This window comes from Hydractinia symbiolongicarpus, chromosome 2, assembly GCF_029227915.1.
Source record: "Hydractinia symbiolongicarpus strain clone_291-10 chromosome 2, HSymV2.1, whole genome shotgun sequence".
Classification (NCBI taxonomy): Eukaryota; Metazoa; Cnidaria; class Hydrozoa; order Anthoathecata; family Hydractiniidae; genus Hydractinia; species Hydractinia symbiolongicarpus.
The window spans coordinates 25,843,552-25,859,749 of record NC_079876.1 but is presented as its reverse complement, the minus strand read 5'-3'; the positions used below and the strand labels follow the sequence as shown (position 1 = coordinate 25,859,749).

Genomic DNA, 16,198 nt, shown 5'->3' with positions numbered 1-16,198 from the left:
AAAGATAATCTGTGAATTGTAGTGGAAGGCCTTAAATTATGAACGTTTATCGTATCTTTTCCTTATCTATGGCTTCGAGCTTGTAATTTCCCTCTTAATTATCTTGTATTATTAAAACAATAGATGAGTGGAATTGATAATTTAATTGCCTGGCTACCAAAGGATCATCACGAGCTTGCTAATAAGCTTGTTACCGTGGAGATGTCGCCATATTTCATCTGCATTCATTATTGTCTTGTGACGTTATCAATGAGGCATAGAACAGGTAATTGGTTGGTGACGTTATTCGGTATTTTTAATTTTGTGTTTCCTTTAGGCCAAACGTTTGACGTAAGAGGGTTCAGGACTTTCCACAGGTTTTTACAACCTTACTCCCAGGTCTTTGCGACAAAAATTTCTTCCATTCATGTGACGCCCAACCGCCCCCTTTTCGCCTCTTTTATTTTTCCCATTCTTTCCTGAATTATTTGAGGAGTATTTATAGCTTAAAATTTTTAGGGTCACGTGAGTATGCAAGCGAACATCCCTTTCCGAGTTGGTTTGTTTGTGTGACGTCATGTTTTGGTGGTACCTTGCTCATGAACTTTCTGCTTGGCCGACCGATCATTCAAGTGTACTCGAACACGAGCAATGTTATCATGGCGACTCTAATCTGGTAAAGTAGCAGCAACTTTAATCGTTCACTAATGACGTCGGTCGCTACATTGATAGCATGTTTGAGGTCGTCATTTCTTTTTATAGGTATTTCGTATACTTCAGCCCTTTGGATATGTTCTATAAATTCACTCAACTAAAATTTGTGAAGGTAAAGTTGTTGTTTTTCTCAACTTTAATAACGCCTACTTCAAAATTTTTGCATGCTTTTGTTTATATTTACCAATCTTTGATTTAAAGCGTAGAATGGTTAAAATACTGATTTAAAAATTAGAAAATAAAGGTATAGGGACAGAGCAATCGGCAAGGGACCAAAATATCTGTTCAACATCGGGAGATGTTTGAGGTAGAGAGTCTGATTATACAAACAAATTAAATTTTGTTATTTTCTTGACAGGCTGCAATGTTGGTACTTAAGGAAGTACACCGTATCCGCATGATTAGCAATGGCGTAAGTGAAGCGAGCAAACAGCACAAAGATAGCATTATTATCGTTACGCTTATCGGTTGTGTTAAAGGTACAACGTATATAGTGTTTGAAAACTCTTCCTTGGTGTGAGGTCTGAAGTGCTAAAGTTTGCCTATGACCTTTTTAGGTAGCGGAGCAAAGTTTTTGTCTCGACCGTTGGATCATTTCATTCGTGGAAATATGATTTCGGATAACGAATTTTTAAAACCAACTTTGTAAGTTGTCACAATAAAATTACTTTATTTGCGGCTAGCGTTGACGTAATATAGTGGTTGTCCCTCGAGGGTGAAAAAATTCGTATGATCCAAGTATAGAGTTAAATTTCGGTTCGGTATTTTCCCTGTTTAGATGGTGTTTATTGTGGCTGTGATAAAATTCGGCTTGTATTGCCGCTTTTTAAATACATCACACGTTTTTCTCTTAATATTTGAAGCCCGATCTTTTAATATATTAATTATATAAGTAATTTTCCATCGATGTGTTAATATTTTATAAGTTATAGCAGTTAAATGGTTTTTACGCAAGGCCTTTTCAAATAATTTTATTTGTAGTTCAACTAAACATTCTGTGGTGATCAGCGTGTTGCTATTTGGTTTAAGAGCAGGATATTTCGACATGAAAGAAGAAATGTTGCTGGCAGTGATGTTTGTAATAGCTGCTATTGCACAAACCAGTATTTTCCTGTTTGAAATAAAAGACCCTTACGAGAAGCTGGAGAAACTTCTATGCAATGTCCTGTTACAAATGCCAGATGAGGTAGCAAGGAGTGAGAAAAGCAAAAAAGAATAGGCCTTGTATATATTTATTTACCATAATACATATTTAATAGCTATTTTAATGCTTTAGTTGCATGTACTTTCAACCATGCGTGGACACCAGGAGGGGGGAAATGGTAAGAAAATATACCAAAAATGACTAGAATAAGTTTATCTCTCTATGATAAAAATGTGTTAAGTTCTACATTATATATATATATAAATCACTTGTGAGTTTTTCATCTCATGAAAAGACATATTGTCTGGAAACAGCAAATAAATAAAATTCTCGTATTTTCTACAAATTTACAGTAAAACTTAAAACCACCAAAATAAACAAAAAGCATTCGCAAATCAGCATATTTTGCTTCCACTTGTGATAACAAATACCAGAATAGTGTAAGGACTAGAATTTAAAGCAACCCAACTTTTAAAGTTCTATAAATAATTCCTTCCTTTTTGCTACTAAAATTATCAAAAATATTTATGTAAAACATACAACGTTAGCTGGTTTTCGCCATCAAATTTTTTTCATCTTCACTGTCTTTTAAAAATACCTGGCATCCTTCATTAACATGATGCATGACCTGCTGTTTCAAATCGCAAACTTGCATTCTCAGTGTACTTGCTAATGTTGTTAGCTCAGCATTTTTAGACTTTAGTTCCTTTACTTTCACCTTTAGCGTATCTTCACGCTCTATTTTCCTTTTTCGACAGCGCTGTGCAGCTAATCGGTTTCTCAACTTTTTACGCTGATGTTTTATATGTTCTTGTGCATCTAAATCAATTGGGTTCATATCTAAGTTCATGTCGCTGGATGGAACGATAGCTTCATCCTCAGATTTTATTTGCACATCTAGAATAGGAGACGTTGATGAAACTGGAATAGGTGTTGGCAAAGTTATGCCTGAGGTAGTCATTGAGTGTGAACTTTGATGTGACAATCTATTGTGGTCTATGTCGGAAGCATATGGCCTTGTTACATATGAACTTGCCACAGGAACAGATGTCATTCCCATAGTGCTTACTGCACCTGTTGAAACTGTAGGGAAATTTATTAAAACAGGAGTGGTTGTAGCTTGTCTGTTAATTGGAGGTGATCTATTATCAAATCTATTTTTTATAACAGGGACAGAGTTTTGGTTGTGATCTCGAGAACTCCATGGTAGTCTAGAACTATGTGCTTTTATGCTATTTCCTGTTGATTTAGCTGACTCCTCCAGTGCATTTAAACTCACAGGCGCATCTTGTTCTTGCAGCTTTTGAAGGGCTTCTATAAAACCACGAGCAAAACTTTCCTTGTCCATCTCCTTCTCCCCTGTGTGCATAAAACTTGAGTTGCCACCAGGCGTCGGTGTTGGTATAAATCCATCATTATTTATAATTAACTTCTCTAGCTCAGGACTACCTAATTTCAAAAGTTTTAAGTCAGGAGACTGTAATATGGCTGGAGAAGGTAATCCTAAGAATGTTTTTTTTCTGCTACAATTTGCTGCTTTGTTTTCGAAGTCAAGCTTTAAATTCGATTTGTCGTAATTTTGGCTCATGACCAATCGTTCCAGGAGCGCAGCTTGGGACATAACAAAGATATACTTCTTTTAAATTGTGATGAGTAATATATCTACTTTTCTACGATAACTTTGTCTTCGTGTTCTGTCTGATTCACACTTGCCGTATGGCTTCTATCTTTGAAGCTTTTCTTTTAATGTAGCTGATTCAAGCTTTTTCCTGTATATCAAGGCGTGTGAGTAATGAATTATTTTTGGCAAATGAGTAGTTCAGAAGTTGGCCATGATTGGTTGACTGTGTTAAAGTGTCGTTTTGATTGGTTGTCGGCATTTTTTTGATGTTCAGGGACACATACGCGCTAAAATGTCTGCAAATAACTTATCTCTTTTTAAACCGTGTTAGTGTGACCATTGACTCCTTGTTTTCAAAAGTGCTCAAAGCTCCTGACGTCACAATAAGAGTTTCTCTCGGTAGTTGTTGTCACGAGAAAACTTTCGCATGTTATTGTTCACTAAGCCGCATTTGCGTCACTGAAAGAAAGTTATGCCATATATGGGATTGTTCGAGAAAAGTATTTACAATGAATGGAACGAAGGAAAACGAATGAATGAAACGAACTTTAACCGAAAGAAAAAACAAAAATAAATATAAACGAATATTTTCTGAAGTACGATAAAGCGTGGGACAAAAGGCAGTTGAGTGGTCTAGAAAAAATAATTTCTAATAAAAACTGGCTAACCTTTTAAAAAATTCTATTTTACAGTATATATATATATATAATAACGAGTAAATATGACAAAAACATTATACTTGGTTAAGTTTTGTCACGTGCGTTAGTATATGTAACCTCCGCCATCTGGCTACAATGCCGAATGGTGGGTATAGGAGGGTAGCAAGGAAGACACCATAATTACTGCAATGGCTGCTGAAAGTGAAAGAATTGAGTATGACGAAGAACAACAGAAAAAGGTACATTGAGTTAAATTTAACTGTTATTTACTTTTAACGAATTTCTTTTTTTAAATATATATAATATTAGAGGGATATTTATATCCTGTCCATATTTTCCAGTAGGGGACATGGCTTAGATGGAAATTCCTGGAGTAGCTCATTTTAAGCTAGGCGGACCTGATTAGGGTTTATGCTCTACCAGATAACTTTCTGTAGTACCCAAACAACAGCCCACACTGTGGTGCCATCTCCCAAATTTCCCTCACATGGCTTGTGTTAATTAGGGGCTATGGTTACCCTTTACTCACCCATATTGAACTGCCACAGACAATGTAATTGATGTACAATATGACACAGTGGGCAAAATGTTTGATTTTGCATCAAGAAAAATGGACACATGCCTTACACCACATGTGTACATGCAAAAAATATATACAACAGACTGCAACAATATACAAAAATTTAAGTAAAGTTTTAGGAAATGTGCTACCTTCGGCGGAAATAGCAGCCTTTCTCTCAAATGATCTAGTTTAGGAGGTGTGAGAAAAATGTAAGCTAGTCGCAGATAACAAGTTATATATGAAGCAAACCTGATCATTTAAGGCTTTTGCAGAATTATCTAAATTTGATTAATTTTTGTAAATATTAATTTTCGCGAATTACATAAATTTTTCCTATATATATTTGCAAAAATTTCTGTGCAAAATCTTCCGGAAATTTCAATCCCCAAAAATAAATATATACGCAAAATTACTAGAAATAACTTTTAATATTTCCTAAAATTATTTTTTTATAATGTGCTTTGAAAATTTTTCTTTTTTCTCTCCTCAATAAAAGCACTTTACAAGCTTTCTTTTATACATTATTCTGCTTTTTTGAACTTTGCAAATATCTGGACAACCCATTGTTAATTCCACAGATTATGTATAAGAGTATATTTATCTTGTTCCATGTTAACTACACTTAAGTTTTAGGAAAGGGGGAGGATGTTTGGTTTGGCATTGGGGAGTCCCAAACAAGGTGTGTGTTCCCATTCAAATGTGACCACTCTGACTTTGTGCTTAATGATTGATTGTAATTCGAGGTTTGCTATGAGGTGGATTTGAATATTAGGGATTTGCTCTGACATTTGTTTGCGTCTAAGCTTTCGTTTAAGCGAAACTGAATTTTATATGCTCAAAGAAAGTTTAGTTAACCAGAAGGAGAAAACATCTTAAAACACCTTAACCCATTTAAACTTTATTCTGACCCACCACTGGGGGATAATAACACAACTGGATAATTAATACCATTAAAAACCCTCTGGTGGAACTTTTATATATACATAATAATAAAATAGAAATTTGTAAATATATATAAGAACAAACAAAGAAAATATATAAACAGATAGCTTCAGTGGTCCAAAGATTTAGAACATTTTAAGAACATTAACTTCACAAAATGACATAAAAGATAGAAATTTAAGGACAATTAAACAAAGCAAAATTAAGATCTTAAAATGCGATCTAAAAAAGCTTTTCTATTGCCGTTCTTCGTTCATAAACTTTTTAAATGCGTTCTAAAAAAGCATTTCTATGGCCACTTAAAAATATTCGATTCGCAATATTATAATTTTCTTCGCAAAGTGATTCGCAAAAATCGCATTTTGATTAGCAAATTGCGAATTGCGAACTGCTAATTCAAACCCTGATAAATATGGTACCCTAGCTGTGAATGCACATCTATGCCGGATATCGTGTTACAGGTAGTTTTAGTTCGTTTTAGCTTGTTTCAGGTGGTTTAGGTATAGTTACTGCTTTTAGTAAGCACATGAAAAAAAACCTAACTTGCCTAAGGTGTCTCTCACCTGCGTCTCTTGTGGAATCACTAATTGAGCTGGGGTGTCTCGTGTGGAAGCACGTGACTTTTTCTTAGAAATGCTAACTCAGCAGCATACCGTAAATGACAAAGTAAGCGCCTAGGGCGCTTATTTAAAAATTTTATCTTTAGTAGGTGCAAGCAGGGGCGCTAATTGAAAAAATGACTCTTAAAGGGGGGCTTATTCCGGCAGGGGCAGTTATTTGGCAGGGGGCGCTTGTGCCGTCATTTACGGTATGCGTAAACAATATATATACAGAAATACCAATTAGATATAAACTATTTTACTGTAGCTATAGAAAGACCATGCATATCTGTAAATTATAACTATTAGCACAAATTACGATCAACTTTAAATTCTATATGGACTGAAATGGCCCCTATGGGATTTCGTTTAGAGACAATTATAGTTTGTGTGTTTGAGTTGTCCCTTGTGGTGCGCTAATGTCATTGTGTGTGTTAGTCGTGCGTATCGTAGCTGTGCAGTAATTGTTATGTTTTTGTGTCACTTTTGTGTATAAAAAGAGTTGTATTTCTGTGTAAAACAGTTGCTTAGCGTTGTGAACAGCGAGAACAGTTTACTACGGATTTTGAGGATTTGTACTTTATTATTGGAAAGAAACTGTTGAATCTTACAAAATTCTGTCTTTTTATGTGAACCGAACAACAACGCGCAGTAACATAGTAGTAAACTTGCTGTAGTAGTGGTTCGAGAAAATTTATCCGTGGTACAGGACGTGATAAGAAGAATTTACTCTCGACAAAAAGATGATCATCAAAGAAAGCAGAAAGATATTTCGGTGAGCAAATACAACAATTTTCTTTTAGTTTATCCGAAACAGAAGTCAGCGACTAAAACATCCTTCGTTTTTATTTCACGCCTGGTCACCAAACCCCTGACGTCACCTTATCTCCATCATATCCCCATTTCGACGTGCTGTAATCTTGGTATTCCCGTCGTCCTGTGCTGTAGTGAGGCAATTTGTTTGTCTCGTGTTTTTCAACCAACATTCATTTGGTTCTGCTTGGTTCAAGCTGCTGTAGTCTTGGTGACGTTATCTCCGTCATAACCACATTTCGACGTGCTGCAATCTTGGTATTCCCGTCGTCCGGTGCTGTTGTGAGGCAATTCTTTGTCTCGTGTTCTCCAACCAACGTTCATTTGGTTCTGCTTGGTTCAAGCTGCTGTAGTCTTGGTGACGTTATTTCCGTCATATCATGTCTTATTCAGATACTCTCCCACTTGCTCGGACCAAGAAAATGACTAGCAAGGGAAAGGAATATATATTTTCCTTGAAGGAATCATTCAAGCGAAAGGTGCTCCTTGAGATTGATCGACTGATTGCAGAAATGGATATTGCCTTATCGGATGAAAATTATGCCTTCATCTTTAACAACGTGGACATCCTTGGTGTAAAACTGTCTGAATTTAAAGCTTACAGCCATGAATGTATGGCATTAGCGAATTCAGAAGAACTGAAGGAAGATTTAAATGCAGAATTGACTAGACTTGAGGATAGGGTTCGACTCTTTCAGCATCATTGTAATGATTGGCTAAAAAGAAATGAATGGGCGTGGAACTAGTATGAAAAATCAAAGCTTCATGCTGACGAAAACACAAATGCTTTGTTGAGAGATGACGCTCTTGGATTCACAACTCCTAAATCATCAAAGTTCCCCGTTGTTGATCGGGCAACTACCAGCCTAAAAGCTGATGTTATTATTCACCCGAAGTCAGTTGGAAAGTCGCATAGATCGCACAGATCGCCCTCGACACGTTCGAAAGAGACAAGATCTTCAGGTCGTTCGCAAGTATCTTCCTTGCGTAGTCGTGCTGCGGATCAAAAGGCTGAGTTAGCGCAACTGAAGACAAAGGCGTCATTTTTAGAAGCAAAACTGGAAGCTGAAGCAAGCATGAAAAGATTGGAGCTTAAAGAGCAGGTTGCTTTGGCAGAAGCAAAACTCAGCATATATGAAGAAGCCAAGGACAAAGATGAAAAAAGTCATTTCTCAAGACCATTGGACACGGATGATGAACAAATCCGCTCATATGCGAAGTGCCAATCTTGGGTGAATAATGGTTGTATAGGTGTCATTGGCTCCGGTTATGAAGGCGCTAGAACTCATCCAAAGTTGGTAAAGAAAATTCCCAAATTTCTTCCTGATGTGCCACAAAACACCGCGCAATCGCAAGTGGTCGATAATTCAGTTGATGTTAACAAAGACTGGAACATTAACAATGAGCAGGAATCTCCAAACCCATTTGGAAATAACACAGAAAGGGTGTTATGCGAATTACTGCTACAGCAAAGTGCACCAGACATCAAAATTGACCCATTTGATGGAAATGTGCTTGACTTCCAATACTTCATGACCACATTTGAAGCAGTTGTTGAGACCAAGATCAAAAGTAATAAAGGTCGATTGACTCGCCTGATCAATTACACCACTGGTGAGCCAAAAGAATTGATCAAAAGCTGTATATATGATACATCAGAACATTGCTACTCAAGAGCAAAGGATCTTCTGAAGAAAACCTACGGTGATCAATTCAGAATTGCAAATGCCTACAGAAAGGAGCTCAGAGAATGGCCCACTCTTCGTGCTGGTGATTCTGAAGCGTTCAGAAAGTTCTATACGTTCCTCATAAAATGCTACGGTGGTTTGGAGAGACAAATAAAAAGCGAACTAAACTCTCCAGAAGTCCTCAGACAACTTCAATCAAAGCTCCCACAAGCCTTGCAACAAAGATGGAATCGGACGGTTCTCAACGTCCGTCGGAAAAACCATCACGAAGCGGAGCTGAGGGATTTTGTTGACTTCATGGAGCAAGAGACAACGCTTGAAAATGATCCCTCTACTCTAGAGAAGCCATCAGTGAATTGAAGAATAAAAAGGATAATGACGTGAAAAACAAGAAAGATCCACCCAAACTTAAAACAAACCTGACGGGCGTCACCAGAGATTGTCTCTACTGTTCGAACAAACATAAATTGGAAGATTGTCGAAAAATAATGAAAATAGACGTAGAGGAAAGAAACAAATTTGTTTGGGAGAAGAAGCTTTGTTTCGCGTGTTTGGAACCAATTACCAGCAATCATCAAGCAAGAAATTGCGAAAACAAATTGTCTTGCAAGACGTGCAAAAAGAGGCACCCAACCATTTTGCATGGTTTCATCCGACCAAAGAGGACCAACAAGAACGACAAGGAAAATAATGATAAAAAGGAAGATGAGGAGCCTGAAATCTCAAATGCATTTGCAAGAACGAAGAAATCTGTTTGTTGCAAGACAGATAACAACGTAGAAATCATCAGCATGTCTGTAGTGCCTGTGGTGTTGTCACATCCAAAGTCTGCTGAGTCAATCACCACCTATGCTATGTTGGATAATTGCAGTCAGGGTACGTTCATAACCGATGAAATCGTTCATCGCTTGAATTTAACCGGTATTTCGTCGACGATCGTCGTGAAGACTCTCACAAGCGAGAGTCGTGAAGATTCTTGTCTAATAACCGGCTTGATGGTAGAGCCCATGACACGAGATTTCAAAGTAACAATACAGAGTTGTTACAGTAGAAGACATCTTCCAATAGATCTCATGGAAATACCTACTCCCGAGAAAGTTGCTGAATGGCCTCATTTGCGACATATAAAGCATTCCTTTCACAAATACGATCCTGGAATACTGATTGGTTTGCTTATTGGAGCCAATTGCCCACAAGCGCTAGAACCGATAAAGGTCATTCCATCCGATGGAAATGGACCATATGGGTTAAAAACAAGGTTGGGATGGAGTCTTGTCGGACCTGTGCTTCGTCGCAAAGGGGAGAAGCAGAAAATTTGATGCAACAGAATTGCTGTGAAAGATTCCTCCACTGACAAAGTTGCTGCACTTCACCTAATTCAACAAGATGAATTACGGGATGTAACAATTGAGGGGATGCTGAAAAGAATGTACGATGCTGATTTTTCAGAAATGAACGCATTCAAGAATATTAAAAGTGATTACGTATCCATTCACGACCAAAAATTTTTATCACTAATGGAAAAGGAAGTAAAATTTGTAAATGGAAAATATCAACTCCCGCTGCCTTTAATAAACCAACTTCCATTTCCAAATAATAAATGTCAGGCCTTGGCAAGGCTGAAATGGATCAAGAAGAAGCTTGAAAGTAATTCGATCTTCAAAGAGGATTACCTCACGTTCATGAACAACCTGACGACCCAAGGTTTCGCAGAGATGGTTCCAGAGCAGGAAGTTGAAAGGGAACCTGGTCATGTGTGGTATATTCCCCACCATGGAGTTTATCATCCGCGTAAGCCTGGGAAGATCAGAGTAGTATTTGATTGTACTGCTACATACAAAGGCGTCTCCCTGAACGGACGACTCATGCAAGGCCCAGATATGACAAATCTGCTAGTTGGAATTCTTTGTAGATTCCGGTTGGAACCAGTAGCGTTTATGGCGGATATCGAGTCCATGTTCTATCAGGTTAAGGTGCCGCCGAATCAACGGGATTATTTGCGATACCTTTGGTGGCCTGATGGGGATACCTCTAAAGATTTGGTAGATCATCGCATGACTGTCCATATATTCGGTGGAAATTCCTCCCCAAGTTGTTCCAACTATGCCCTGAAAAGAAGTGGAACAGACAACGAAAGTGAATTTGGTGAGGAGGCTGTGAAAGTTATTATGAAGGATTTTTATGTCGACGATCTTTTGAAATCCGTGAAAAGTATCGAAGAAGCCATCAAAATCATCAAATCAACGATACAAATTTGCAGCAAAGGTGGCTTCCGCCTCACAAAGTTCATATCAAATAGCAGAGAGGTTATCAATTCCATTCCTACTGAAGAACGCGCAAAGAACATAAAGTCCCTGGACTTGAAAAACGAATCGCTGCCGATCGAAAGGGCCCTCGGTGTTCATTGGTCGATAGAGGACGACAAACTAGGTTTTCGCATAACCATGCGAGACAAACCTCTGTCGAAGAGAGGGGTGTTGGCTACCATAAGCTCAATTTATGACCCGCTTGGATTAGCAGCGCCGTTCTTGTTGAAGGGTAGAAAAATTATGCAAAATCTTTGCAAAGAAAAAACATCATGGGACGAAGAGATCTCTGAACCTCTTCGAAGCGCTTGGAAAAGATGGCGATTAGATATCGTCCTTCTTGAAAAACTGGAAGTTAACCGATGCGTCAAGCCACTTCATTTCAAAGAGATCGAGTCAACGTCCCTCCATCATTTTTCAGACGCAATGAAGGTTACGGAACTGCTACGTATCTTCGCATCAGAGATGTAGAAGGAAACGTCAACTGCTGCTTACTCCTTGGAAAATCGAGGGTAGCTCAAAAAAAGATGGTTTCAATACCAAGGTTGGAGTTGACAGCAGCAACTGTGGCCGTAAAGGTCGGAGTAATGTTGAAGCAAGAAATGCCTGTCGTGGACTACGAATGTTATTGGACAGACAGCAACGTAGTACTGGGTTATATTAATATTTCGATCCAGCGAAAAACAGTGTCACTGATGATCCCGAATTTAAACGTAGCGTTTCAGTATTTGTTTCAGCAACTGATTCTGGAATCTTATGTACATTCGAGAGAAGAATTTCCAGGCTACAGAAATGCATACGGGTCATGGCCTTGGTCGGTCGATTTATCGACATTCTGAAGATGAAAATAAAAGCCCCAAGTCATGGGATGACAAGAAGAAGCCAGAAGGCGAGTCCCCCAGTGCGGTGCGTTGAAGATCTTCAACGAGCCGAAAAATGTTTAATAAAATTAGTACAACAACAACACTTTGCCTCTGAAATTAAAGCTCTTGCTTCAAAGGAATGGAGACAAGATCGACGAAACGACAAAATTAAGAAGTCTGCTTTGAAAGAATGCAGCAAATTATACAAATTGAGTCCTTTCATTGACGATGATGGAATTCTCAGAGTTGGTGGAAGATTGTGCAACATGGATGAAGCGTATCAATTCAAATATCCTGCTATTCTTCCCAAAGAAAGTTGGTTTACCGAACTTGTGCTCCGATGGTGCCACGAAAACACTCACCATTCGGGGAGAGGAATAACATTGCAAGAAATTCGGCAACGTGGTTATTGGATCATACACATCAACTCAGCAGTACGACAGTTGATTCATCATTGTGTACGATGTAGAATATTGAGGGGAAGAGCTGGCCAGCAAGTCATGGCAGATTTACCCAAAGATCGAGTAGACGCATGCCCACCTTTCACATACTGCGCAGTGGATCTCTTTGGGCCATTGGTCATAAAACCATATCGAAAGTTTGTAAAAAGATATGGCTGCCTCTTTACCTGTTTGGCGAGCAGAGCTGTCCATATTGAAGTTGTCAACACCTTGGAAACTGACTCCTTCATTCTAGCTTTGCGACGGTTTGTTGCTAGAAGAGGAAACATTCGAACGATGAGAAGCTAACTTTGTCGGCACCAAGACCGAGTTCATAAAGGCATTAAAACAAATGGACAATGCGAAAGTTAAACAATTCCTTCAAAGTGTTGGTTGTGATTGGATTCTCTGGAAGAGGAATACACCTGCTGCTTCGCACATGGGTGGAGTATGGGAGCGCCAGATTCGATCTGTGCGCGCAATATTAAAAGATCTTTTCAATCATAATGGCTCGCGTTTGAGTGAAGAATCGCTGCACACTATTTTAACAGAAGCAGAAAGTATCGTTAACTCTAGACCTTTATGCGTCGAAGCAATCAGCGATGCAAACAGTGCAACACCAATTTCACCACTTGCTCTTCTAACGATGAAATCAAAGGTAGTTTTACCGCCTCCTGGTAATTTTGAAGAAGCGTCGTTATATTGCAGGAAACAGTGGAAAAGAGCTCAGTATGTGTTGGATATGTTCTGGAGACGATGGAAATGCGAATATCTGTGTTCACTACAGACACGAACAAAGTGGAATAAAAATGAACGAAATTTTGCTGCCGGTGATATAGTGATGGTGCAAAATGAGGATTGTGAAAGAGGACGGTGGCCACTGGCAAGAGTGGTGGCTGTAAAAACGGGTGCAGATGGAAAGGTTCGGAGTTGTAGCGTGAAGCTTGGTAGCCGTGCTGGTACAATATTGGATCGACCAATCACGAAATTGATACAATTGTTAGAATATTGAATCCCCGACGAGGAGCCACAATTTTCAAGATGAACTTGAAGGGAGCCAGATAAAATGGCCCATATGGGATTTCGTTTAGAGACAATTATAGTTTGTGTGTTTGAGTTGTCCCTTGTGGTGCGCTAATGTCATTGTGTGTGTTAGTCGTGCGTATCGTAGCTGTGCAGTAATTGTTATGTTTTTGTGTCACTTTTGTGTATAAAAAGAGTTGTATTTCTGTGTAAAACAGTTGCTTAGCGTTGTGAACAGCGAGAACAGTTTACTACGGATTTTGAGGATTTGTACTTTATTATTGGAAAGAAACTGTTAAATCTTACAAAATTCTGTCTTTTTATGTGAACCGAACAACAACGCGCAGTAACATGGACCAATGTCTCACAACTTGGGCACATTATTGAACTTGTGCATGTTGAAGCACCACATCATTTGAAGTATGTGTATAGGTTTGTTAACAGTCGCTAAGGGGTCATCTACAAAATTCGTAGCAATTCGTATCAAAAAAATTTGTATATGCTATACGAATTTTCTTTTGCTATACAGTAATTAAATTCGTATGAAATTTTTCTAAAATCGTATAAAAATCGTATGAGTTTTAAATTAAATTCGTATGAGTTTAAAAAAATTCGTATAAGTTTTAAATTAAATTCGTATAAGTTTTAAAAACGAAAAACGGCGAATGAAATGTTTTTTTAGATCGCATTTTAAAAGTTTTAAAACGAAAAACGGCGATAGAAATGTTTTTTTAGATCGCATGTTAAAAGTTGAAAAACGAAAAACGGCGATAGAAATGTTTTTTTAGATCGCATTTTAAAAACGAAAAACGGCGATAGAAATGTTTTTTTAGATCGCATTTTAAAAGTTTTAAAACGAAAAACGGCGATAGAAATGTTTTTTTTAGATCGCATGTTAAAAGTTGAAAAACAAAAAACGGCGATAGAAATGTTTTTTTAGATCGCATTTTAAAAGTTTAAAAAACGAAAAACGGCGACAGAAATGTTTTTTTAGATCGCATTTTAAAAGTTGAAAAACGAAAAACGGCGATAGAAATGTTTGTTTAGATCGCATTTTCAAAAGTTGAAAAACGAAAAACGGCGATAGAAATGTTTGTTTAGATCGCATTTTCAAAAGTTGAAAAACGAAAAACGGCGAGAGAAATGTTTTTTTAGATCGCATTTTAAAAGTTTAAAAACGAAAAACGGCGATAGAAATGTTTTTTTAGATCGCATTTTAAAAGTTTAAAAACGGAAAACGGCGATAGAAATGTTTTTTTAGATCGCATTTTAAAAGTTTAAAAACGAAAAACAGCGATTGAAATGTTTTTTTAGATAGCATTTTAAAAGTTTAAAAACGGAAAACGGCGATAGAAATGTTTTTTTAGATCGCATTTTAAGTTTAAAAACGAAATATAATTCGTATGAAAATTTGTATAAAAGAGAATATAATTCAAATGACAATTCGTATGAAAGAGAATATAATTCGTATGACAATTCGTATGAAAATCGTATAAAATTCGTATTAGATTTTTTCAAAATCGTATAACTATTTAACACTATACGAATTGTATACGACCTTTATGCCAATTAAAAGCAATTAAATTCGTATATATTCGTGTAAAATATCATACGAAATTTGTAGACGATTCCTAAACCACCTCCCTATAATTTAAATAACGAAGTCTGGGATGTCGCAAGAAGTTGGTGCAGAAAAGTCTCTCCTTAACCTGATTGCAAACAAAACTATGCAAGAGAATGATTGTGCCAAAATCTATAGCCATTTAAGGAAGTGAATTTGAATGAGAAGTTATAAGACTAGCCTCATTCTGTTTTTATATACAAACAATAGGGCAGGAAGTCTCTAAAAATTAAAAAAGAAGAGAGAACGAAACAAGATTAATCCCAATGACATACAAAACAAGAACATGAGACATGAGTAATCACATAAATTTAGGCATTGCAAAAATCTACTTTGGCTGTCTATAGTATGATACCCTTGTAAATCTGTCTTTCACGCGAATTGATCTGTACAGTAGTGAAATGTGGTAAATAAAGAACAGCCAAACCTGGACTGTTGACTACTTTTGTAAATTTGAGTTTAAGAACGAAGAACGGCGATAGAAAAGCTTTAAAGGGAACCCAAGGTATAAAATAAGATGGGCAGGCGAGTGTCACCTTAGCAAAAAAAAAAGATTTTAATCAATTTACCTTTATAATACTTGCATTGAAAATGTTTGAATGCACATCCCTTAACAGGTCTAAAATTACTGATGGCAAAAAGTGTCAAAGTTTACTACTACTTAAAAATGACATAATTTATGCGGGATAATTAAATCTGAAATTATTTAAATATGAATATCTTCAGAACGAAAAGAGTTTGAAGAAAGACTTGTTAACCAATTTTTTAAGCTTTATAATACAAGTCCTCCAACATTTTTTTACCTCAAGTTCCCTTTAAGTTTTTCAAAATTTATGCTACTACTACTACTACTACTACTACTAATTTATTTCCTAAAGCAGGTTAAACAACCAAAAAGATTACCATGAATCAAAACAGTATCAGGCTTTGAATTCTTTTTATATTAACACTATGTTTCTGATATTCTTTTAGCAGTTAAAGAAGTCAATTTGAAAACAAGCATAACAGAATAAACATTGTGTTATAATCTTAAAGAAACACAGAAGTAGAATTTCCAAATTGGAAAGCATGGCCCTTTTTCCCCAAAACAATTGCTGCATCAAGAACTCTGTTTCTCCAAACACTCAAATATAATTTTACCTAATTATAAGAACAGTTTGACATTTCAAAACAAAATTTGTGTTTATTACTCTTATATATTTTTCTTTTTTCGTATTAAAAAAG

General features: G+C 37.0%; 3 protein-coding genes across 3 annotated transcripts in view; 2 read left to right on the top strand and 1 right to left on the bottom strand.

Annotated features, from left to right (window-relative positions):
- The window catches only part of LOC130630379 (trimeric intracellular cation channel type 1B.1-like), a 51,155-nt gene extending 49,187 nt beyond the window's left edge, over nucleotides 1–1,968 (top strand). Inside the window, exons 2-7 of the mRNA XM_057443858.1 lie at nucleotides 122–265; nucleotides 499–655; nucleotides 742–805; nucleotides 1,052–1,172; nucleotides 1,251–1,338; nucleotides 1,675–1,968. Coding sequence (XP_057299841.1) covers nucleotides 124–265; nucleotides 499–655; nucleotides 742–805; nucleotides 1,052–1,172; nucleotides 1,251–1,338; nucleotides 1,675–1,912 — 810 coding nt within the window. The 5' untranslated portion in view covers nucleotides 122–123 and the 3' untranslated portion in view covers nucleotides 1,913–1,968. The remainder of the gene's footprint in view (nucleotides 1–121; nucleotides 266–498; nucleotides 656–741; nucleotides 806–1,051; nucleotides 1,173–1,250; nucleotides 1,339–1,674) is intronic.
- Nucleotides 1,969–2,035: 67 nt separating this feature from the next.
- LOC130630378 (transcription factor JunD-like) lies at nucleotides 2,036–3,603 on the bottom strand. Its single transcript, XM_057443857.1, has one exon. It carries the CDS (start codon nucleotides 3,456–3,458, stop codon nucleotides 2,382–2,384), a length of 1,077 nt encoding a protein of 358 aa, XP_057299840.1. The 5' UTR covers nucleotides 3,459–3,603; the 3' UTR covers nucleotides 2,036–2,381.
- Nucleotides 3,604–3,749: 146 nt separating this feature from the next.
- The window catches only part of LOC130630032 (mutS protein homolog 5-like), a 31,908-nt gene continuing 19,459 nt past the window's right edge, over nucleotides 3,750–16,198 (top strand). Inside the window, exon 1 of the mRNA XM_057443430.1 lies at nucleotides 3,750–4,356. Coding sequence (XP_057299413.1) covers nucleotides 4,306–4,356 — 51 coding nt within the window. The 5' untranslated portion in view covers nucleotides 3,750–4,305. The remainder of the gene's footprint in view (nucleotides 4,357–16,198) is intronic.

What these genes read in the sequence shown, in the direction of transcription:
- LOC130630378 (XM_057443857.1), bottom strand. Translation starts at nt 3,458, where the DNA reads ATGTCCCAAGCTGCGCTCCTGGAACGATTGGTCATGAGCCAAAATTAC.